This window comes from Telopea speciosissima, chromosome 5 (assembly GCF_018873765.1).
Source record: "Telopea speciosissima isolate NSW1024214 ecotype Mountain lineage chromosome 5, Tspe_v1, whole genome shotgun sequence".
Lineage (NCBI taxonomy): Eukaryota > Viridiplantae > Streptophyta > Magnoliopsida > Proteales > Proteaceae > Telopea > Telopea speciosissima.
Window position 1 is genome coordinate 8,662,498 of NC_057920.1, and position 9,653 is coordinate 8,672,150.

The 9,653-nt window shown below is 43.4% G+C and overlaps 1 protein-coding gene across 1 annotated transcript; it reads right to left on the bottom strand.

Moving 5' to 3' along the window:
• Positions 1-7,035: 7,035 nt before the first annotated feature.
• LOC122662680 (SCARECROW-LIKE protein 7) lies at positions 7,036-9,123 on the bottom strand. Its single transcript, XM_043858381.1, has one exon. The coding sequence runs from the start codon at positions 8,952-8,954 to the stop codon at positions 7,095-7,097; it is 1,860 nt and encodes a 619-aa protein (XP_043714316.1). The 5' UTR covers positions 8,955-9,123; the 3' UTR covers positions 7,036-7,094.
• Between the last annotated feature and the right edge of the window lie 530 nt (positions 9,124-9,653).

Genomic DNA, 9,653 nt, shown 5'->3' on the forward strand with positions numbered 1-9,653 from the left:
TTTTAATCGGTAGACAAGTCCATGGCCTCCTATTGAAGATAAATGTAGAAAGTGTGTGACATGACCCCGCATAAGTCGACAGGACATAGCCAGGACCTCTGTCACACATTTATCTATATTTACCTCTATCTAGATACGTTAGGGTATGGATAGTGAGAGGGCACTGCGACAGTGGGCCATCTTTCATTATTCCATGATTCTAACTAATGCAATAAGTAAGTACATGACTTGGGTGTATGTCAGCCGACAGGATCTGGACATGACACCCAGGTGGCCAAAAATATTGGAAGCCCATGAGGCGGACAGCTTAGTCCACACTACCATGGTGTGTATAATGACTCCCGACAGGGTAAGTTATGCATGCAAGGGTTATAGGTATCCAATTCATCTTTTGGGTTATGAGGGAAACCCAAATCATGAAAAACCATTGATGTGTGTGTGCTCAATTTATTATTTTCAATGGTCATTAATTAGCATGTGGTTATTTACTTGTGCATGTGTAGATTAATATACGATGGTTACCGTTAATTCCAACATGTTAACACTCATTAGCGAATACAAACTTAATGGTACAAACTATGTCGATTGGTACCGGAGCATTAAGTTGTTCCTGACTGCTGAAGGACTGTACACAGTTCTAGATGAACAAGTTCCTCCTCAACCCGATCCGAACGATTTTGAGGCAAATGAAGAGATGCAAGAGTTCCTCATGAGGGATTCCAATGCATCACTCTATATCCTAGGATCGTTGGAAAAGTCAGTTGTAGACTCAGTCAAGGGTATACGCACTCTTGGGGTAAAATGGATAAGCTTTTTGAATTGTTCAACATGCGGTTGAAACACGCACATCTCGATGCGGTGAGTCAAATCCATAACTCCAAGATGTCCTGGGGGACTCGGTGATGGATCATGTAATGAAAATGATCAATCTGTTTGAAAAATTGGAATCCATGGGGACTGATTTCAGCCTGCGATACAAGACTGATGTGATCTTAGCGTCACTCACTTCTGCCTACATACCTTTTAGGATGTCCTACAAGATGTCCGAGAAGGAGATGGAGCTCACCGAGCTTGCTAATGCACTGGTAGAGGCTGAAGCGTCCTTGAAAAAGGACAAGGCTGAGGTTAATGCAACTGAGGCAAAGCCTTCTTCAAATGGGAAGAAGAAGAAAAAGGGAAGTAAGGGTAAGACCCTGAAAGCCAAGGGTGGGAAGTCTGGCAATAAAGGCAAAGGTAAGTGCTTCTATTGCAAGAAGGAGGGTCACTGAAAAAGAAACTGTCGTGCTTACCTAACAACTTTGAAAGACAAGAAGCCGGATGAAACAGAGACTGCTAAAGAAGGTACATGTGATGTTCACGTTCTTTATGAGTCTAATTTGTCTTTTGAACCGACCAATTCTTGGTTGGTGGATAGTGGATCCATTGTTCACATTTGCAATGATTTGCAGGGGTTCAAGGAGACAAGGAACCTGGAAAGAAATGAAGTGCGTCTTCGGATGGGCACTGGAGCTGAGACCATGGCGTTGGCTGTGGGAACTTTTATTTTAAATTTTAGTTCTGCTAGTTTAGTTTTAAAGGATTGTTATTATGTACCCTCTTTCAAGAGGAAGATAATTTCAGTTCCAAAACTTATTTTGGATGGATATAGTTTTTCCTTTAATTCTAAATTGATTATTCGTTTTAATAATTCCTTTGTGGCATCCGGATATATGCAAAGTGGTTTGTATTTTCTAGATTGCCCTATTAGAACGAATGTTGTTTCAAATGTTAATTTGAAACGAAAAGCAGCTCCAGTGAACTCAATAGATCTGTGGCATCTAAGATTGAGTCACATTAATGTGGACCGAATCAGTAGATTGGTGAGGGATGGGCCCTTAGAGAGTCTGAGGGTGGAACCATTCCCCACCTGTGAGTCATGCCTTCAGGACAAAATGACCAAGAAATCCTTTAGCAATAAAGGTGCTAGAGCCACAGATCTGTTGGAGTTGATACACACTGACGTGTGTGGATCCATAAACATACAAGCAAGATATGGGTATGAGTACTTTATCACGTTCATCGATGATTACTCTAGATATGGTTACATATACTTGATGTGTAGGAAATCAGAAGCCTTTGATAAATTCAAAGAATTCCAAGCCGAGGTCGAAAGACAGCTCGACAAACGCGTCAAGTCCTTACGATCAGATCGTGGAGGGGAGTATATATCGGATGAGTTTAAAGAACATCTCATATCCCAAGGGATAGTTAGTCAGCTAACTAATCCAGGCACACCACAACAAAATGGTGTATCCGAACGACGTAATCGGACCCTATTGGATATGATCAGGAAGATGCTCACTTATAGTGTGAGCTGCCTCTTTCTTTCTGGGGGTACGCTTTAGAGACGGCGATATATATCTTGAATAGGGTTCCATCTAAGTTTGTAGCCAAGACACCCTTTGAGTTGTGGAAAGGGCGAAAGCCCAGTATTCAACACCTTAGGGTATGGGGTTGCATAGCACATATGCGAAAGCAACAGACAGACAAGTTAGAATCCAGGACTTCGAGATGCTATTTCTTAGGCTACCCCAAAGGCACGATAGGCTATTATTTCTATGACCCAGTTGACCAAAAGGTCATTGTAAGTAAACATGTCATATTTTTGGAGGAAGAAATGATGACCCAGAGGTCCGAACCAGTAGTCATAAAAGAGCTATCAGATGGCTCAGAAACGTCACTTCCAGAAGTGAGACCAACTGACATACCCGCTAAAATACCAACACCTGAGGAACCTCGACGCAGTGGGAGAACTATTAGACCACCCACCAGGCTAACTCTTTTAACCGAAGAGGAAACAGTGGAAGAGTTCCACATGGTATCGGTTGAATCGGATGATGATCCGATGACATACTCTGAGGCTCTAAAGGATGTTGATGCCACTAGGTGGCTGGAAGCAATGCGCTCTGAAATCGATTCGATGCATTCCAACAAGGTCTGGACTCTAGTTGATCCACCACTTGGCGTCAAGCCGATTGGATGTAAATGGATCTTCAAGAGGAAGAAGGGCGCAGATGGAAAGGTCGAGAGATTCAAAGCGAGATTGGTGGCAAAGGGTTATACCCAAAAAGAGGGTATAGACTATGAGGAAACCTTTTCACCAGTAGCGATGATGAAATCCATCAGGATTTTATTGGCTATCGCAGCACACTTTGATTATGAGATCTGGCAGATGGATGTGCAGACTGCATTTCTAAATGGGTTCCTTCAAGAGGACATGGAACAGCCAGAGGGGTTCTCTTCCTTGGAGGAAGAAAGAAAAGTGTGCAAATTACAGAGGTCCATTTATGGGCTGAAGCAGGCTTCCAGGAGCTGGAACACCAGGTTTGATCAATCAATCAAATCGTTTGGTTTTGATCAAAACTTGGATGAACCATGCGTTTACAAGAAGATCAGTGGGAGGGCAGTATGTTTTCTTGTTTTATACGTAGATGACATATTGTTGATTGGTAACGATGTAGGTTTTCTTTCATCGGTAAAACAATGATTATCCACAATGTTTTTGATGAAAGACCTTGGTGAAGCTAGCTATATCCTTGGGATCAAACTCGTAAGAGATCGCCAGAAAAGGATGCTAGGCTTGTCACAGGCTACCTATATAGACAAAGTCCTGGCCAGAATTAGTATGGAGAACTCCAAGAGGGGAAGTGTTCCCTTCAGACATGGAGTCAGTCTTTCCAGATCTCAATGTCCTCAGTCTCAAACAGACATTGAAGAGATGAAGAGGATTCCCTATGCCTCAGCAGTATGGAGTCTTATGTACGCCATGTTGTGTACGAGGCCGGATATTTGCTATGCAGTAGGCATGGTAAGTCGTTATCAATCTAACCCTGGACGCGAGCATTGGAGTGTTGTCAAGAATATCCTCAAGTACCTAAGAAGGACTAAGGAATATTTCTTGGTTTTTGGATCTGGTCAGTTGTCAGTATTGGGATACATAGATTCGGATTTTCAAATTGACAAGGATGATAGAAAATCCACGTCCGGGATGGTATATCTAATGGGTGGAGGTGCCATTGTGTGGCGGAGTACGAAACAAAAGTCTACACCGATTCTACTACCGAAGCAGAATACCTTGCGACTTGTGATGCAAAGAAAAGAAGGTGTTTGGTGAGGAAATTCCTATCAGATTTGGAGGTAGTCCCTGATCTTGTCAAGGGCCCTATTCCCCTGTTATGTGACAACAGAGGGGCCATTGCACAAGCTAAGGAGCCTAGGGCTCATCAGAGGAACAAGCACGTGCAACGGAAGTATCACCTCATCAGAGAGATTATCCAGCAGGGTGACGTGAGTATCTCCAAAGTGGACACGACTGAAAATGTGTCTGATGCCATGATAAAGGGTTTGTCACCAGGAGTGTTTGAGAAACACATTGAGGTCATGGGTTTAAAATGTATGAGGAATTGGCTTTGATGTACAAGTGGGAGATTGTTGGACAAGTGTGTGTCCATCAAACCCGATTCGGTCCGGTTCAACCCGGTTCACCTTTGTATTGAACATTTATATATTTTAGTTTAATATTGTCACATGCGATATAAACTTTTTGAGCATTATGTGTCCGTAAGTTATACTTAAAATGGTAGTCACGACTAGGGTTTGGGTTGGGCACCCTTATCATATGGTCGTCGCATTGGGTATGCCTAGACATGTGATGTCAGGGTACGAATGCGAGTGCTCACATGTTTCATGTGTCCATTGACGAATAATCTACTTTGTCGATTCCCTCATGTATTACTGCCAGATGTAGGAAGGGATAGACATGTGTCACCGACACCCTGTACCTGAGGGAACCCTGTCACTGCAAAGTGTGATCGCATTCTTTGGTTCATCAATGACTGAGACTCAAACGAGTCAAAGTCGGTGTTCTGGGAATGCGTGAACACTTTGTGAGTGAAGGAGTTATCCAACACGGCCACCACTGCCCGATTGGGGAACACCAAGATAGAGACTGTCTGTGCATGGTCGGATCAAAATCTGGATCCAGTACCGTTTTGGAAATGGTTTTGCAAAATTTATTTTACATAAAATGATACATTATTTGTAGTTATTTCAAATAAAGTGTTTTATCGTGTTTTGCGGGACCCGATCGGATGCACAGACGCTCTTATATGGACATGTACTATGGATTGGGGTTTGGCAGTACATGTGTACATGCCCTAGATTCCATAATGATGGTGTTGATTAGTGGGGGGTTGTATATGATAAATTGTTATCATATAGGGAGTTATTTGGAATTTGCTAATTTAATTGGCTCTTTATTTAATTAATGGATTTGGTGCTAATTGTAATTATCCATTAATAATTAAATAAAGAATCTAATTAATACTTTCCCTATTAGATTCTGCTTCTTCACCTCTGTAGCACTTTGAGTTTAAACAGAACTGCCAGACTGAGAGAGAGAGAGTTTGACTCTCACTAGGGCTCTATTAAATCTATCTAGGATTTAATTAAACCCTATTATTATAAATAGGGGACCATAAAACACAGAAGAGGGGAGCTCTCCACGTTTTTGGAGCAGACACTCTCTCTCCTACGTTTTTGGTTTCTCTCTCTCCCTCTTATGATCTCTCTTCTTTTTCTTGCTTCTCTCACCTGTGTTTGAGAGTTAGGGTTTGTGAAACCCTAGATCTGTGCTGAGGAGTTTGAGAGCATCTGGAATTGACGTGTAGAACCGTGGTAGCACCATTGGAGGTTCAAATATGTTTGCTTGGAGCATTCATTGGAGGAAGAACCACTGTCTATTGGAGGAGCAACACTTGAGGCTCACCAGGTTAGCAGTTCTTTATTAATTCCTTCTGTTCATTGATTATTAATATTTATGGGATGCGAAAAAAACTCGAATCGATTAATTTCCGCTGGGCATTCGAGTATGGGATGGATCCCTCTTGCCATGTGATGGACTAGAGACGAATTTCTCCGTCCCTATTGTGATAATTAATTTTATGGAATGCAATAGGGAAGGAGAAACCCTAATAGGAATGCACCAGGATTCTCATGGGCGACCATGAGAAACCCTAAAATTAAAATGGGGCACCCATGGGACACCATGGGCTAACCCAAGGCGTGCAAAACCCTAAAGATAAATATCTTGGTCTCCCTAGAGAACCATGGTTTGATCCCTGGACCGTTATTTGGCCAACACCTATCTGTAATTACAAACACACCATTAGGTGAATAACTCAAGCTACCACACCTTATGCAGAATACCACAATAATCAACCTCTCATAAAGAATGGTGGAAAGGAGTTTGTGGATGACTAGATATAGTAAGAGAGAGATCATCGTTTTGGCTGTACTGTTTCCATTTCAGTGTAAAAGGACAGCCATTAAAGCCAGTGAAGCAGGAAAAGAATCAAAAGATATAAAAAGCCCATGAAAATAAAGGTAACAAAAGAATCAGGCAAAGTGGCAAACAAGAAGAAGAAGAAGAAGAAGAAGATGGAAAAGCTGAAAGCGGCGTGCCAAATCCTTCTCAATTCAATCTATCAAACTCCTTGCAGTTCAACTCTGCATAATTCTGTACTGAAGCTATTTTCAGGAGAAAATGACGGCTTTCCCAATTCAGGTATGTTTTTTCACTTGCATTGGAAGTACATAGATAACACAGGAGATGCCAAATTGCAAATAATGTAAACCCTCTTAACATGACTCATTAAAAGAGATAGCAGAGATGATATTGGAGACCTGTAGAGAAGATCACTGAGCTCATTTCACAGGTTTAAGTACAGAGAGATTCAAAATTATGTACAGAGATGACTAAAGAAGACGTCCTCCTTCCCCAACTTTCTCTTTTTACAGTTTGTCTTACTGAAACATGTCAATCAAGAAGCTTCAAACACAAATTAATGGCGAATTATCTACGCCCAAGGCAAGAAACCCATGTGAGGATTTCTCAGAATAATAGCATCAGCAGCTCCTATAGCAAGACCAAATCCTTCTAACAATAACACCAATGGCAGATTTTGCTAAAAGCAGCAGTTTCCACACTAGAGGAAAAAAAAAAACCCAGGTGGAATCTGCAAAGAAGCTATCTATCTTTGGTTAATTAGAAATCATCAGCGCCATGAGGATACTGTGAGGAGGGGTATGTTGTTCCACGCAAGTGAAAGAAACGCAGGAGATGATTCAGCTAGGGAATACAGAGGACTGTAGTTGTAGTTCCAAAGAAGGATTTTAGCTTGGCTTACAGCGTAATGGCTGAGAGCTACTGATTCAAAACCAGAATTTTCCATCAAAATCTTCCACTGCTCTTTCTCCTCCATCCGTTCTCGTCTGATCGGCCCTTCGTCAGGCCCAACCACACTGGCGATTCGTCTCCCAAGCAGTAATCTCTCGATTTGAAGTCGCTCTGTTGAGTCTCTTCCCAAGCTGGGATCGAGCGATTCGAAAACCGCCGAGTAATACCTCAACGCGTTCTTAAACCTGCTGAGAAAATCGATACGATTCAGGCTCGCTTCGTACTCCCCCAGTGTCAGCACACTGGGATTAAGGGATTTCGCTAATCGCAGAGCCCTCTCAACGGCTCCTGGTGTCTCGTCCAACAAGTTATACAACTGAAGCATGAAATTCACAGCCAAAACCTCGTCGGATTCAACTCGGAAGCTTGATTCGTTCAGCTCTTTGATCGGTGTCAAGATGGGCTCAAACTCGAAATTCAGATCAAGAAGCTTTGCAAAATCTCGGAGACGATTTCCAGTTGCAAACAAAGACGCCGACGGAGAGTTCCCAAGTGCTGGTGCCGGAATTCCAGAAATTCGTATTCTCGAAGGTTTTCCGGCGGATCGCGTTGCAAGAGCTTGCAGGAGGGCTGCCCACTGAACTCCTTGGACAATTCCGAAATCTACGATGTGTATCCGATTCGCAGACTCGGTTGCTTCAAGAATCGCCTGGTTTGCAGTTAAATGGGCGAACTTCGAGTAAGGGCAGGCATCGTTTAAAGCTTTGTAACAGAGTGTGAAATCCTCGGGAGATGTTTCAAACGTAGGAAGGCTTTTACCAGTTTTCGAAGAAACTCGACTATAAAGAGCTTCTGAGAAGTAGTACACCAACCGTTTTGTTGGACTGCCATGTTCGAACGCTGGCTTTCGGAGTTCAACGAGCGATTTCACGGCGCTTTCTGGTTCAGAATCGGCGACACGGGCACAATCTAGTAGGGATTTCAGTAGGGGCGAGGTGGACTCAGTTTCTAGTGATTGAGCTGCGATACTGGTTGCGGATTTTTTACGGTGGCTTTGCGGGGGATGCTTGTCTGGTGGAGGAGAGTCGTCAATCGCCGCTAGTGCTGGTGGTTGTGTCAGTGGTGGCGGAGGTGGCGATAGGGTCCATGTAGGTAATTGAGCTTGAAGAGAAGAAGGGTTTTTCTGGGTGTCCGAGAAGATGAGCCGATTGAGATCGGAGGGAGGGGATGAAGAGAGGTTGAGTCGACTCGAACAGGAGAGGAAGGGATCGCCACCGTAGAGTGAGAACTCGGGGTTGCTGCGCCATGTTTCGCAGCCGGATGGAAGCTCTGAGCTTTCCGTCGACTCTCCGCCGCCCATTAAACTCTCCATCCATTCATCTGAGTCGAAATCGCCACCCGTGGTGCCACCCAAATCGGAGTATCTGTACCCAGTGGGATGATGCTCTTCCAACTGCGGAAACGATAGTACTGCATCCCCCGTATCAGTATTCCCAGCCACCGTAAATGGGTCGGAGAATCCGGCGTTGTTGAGACTGTAGCCGTAAGATGGAGAAGTAGTGATGGGTTGATGTGTGCCACTACCACTCCATGGGCTCAAGGAGAAAGTGTTGACGCCGAGGATTTGCTGCTGTTGTTGCTGTTGCTGCTGCTGTTGTTGTTGTTGCTGTTGTTTCTGCTTGATAACTTGTTGAGCGATCGCCATTAGATTTCCACTGTCGGCGCACATATATGCCATTCTCCGGCAGTTATCGCCGGAAAACACCAGACGCGATAGGGAATTAGGGGGAGAACATAATTAGACGGTGGATTCTCCACAGACGAATGAAAAATCGTATGTGCACAACAGATGATTCCCAGATTACAAAAGCAGGACGGATTTATACGCGAGAGAGAGAATTCGAAAAGAGAGAGAGTGAGCGATACAGTCAGATGAAATGACGTTTTGTGGGTTTAGGAAGAACCAGAAGAGAAAAACAGAGAGAGAGAGAGAGAGAGAGAGCGAGGGCCGAGGGATAATGATGGATCTGTTAGCTTTAAAAACAAAGAAAAAAAAAAAAAAAAAAACCCCAAAACCAACGGGATCGGTGCGAGTGAAACGCTTCTGGAAAAACCCTCAAAGCAACGGGAAGGGAGAGAAAAGGTAGATATTTCCTTCACATAGTTTGAGTTTTCTACCTTTACTCGGGGATATTTAGGGGAGAGACATGGTGAGGAGCGCAATGACGGTTTTACCCCCACTCGTGCAAGGCATTTGGGTAGTGGTAAAACGGTCATTGCACACCTTGTCGTGTCTAAACAGCACGGTCCTGCCGGGCAGCTCGACAATAGAGATCCAAATTGTTAATGAACTTAAAGAAACCTTTTTTTAATTGAATATAACCCATATTTATTTATATAATTTTAAAAACACTAACATATTAGTCTAACGCCTACA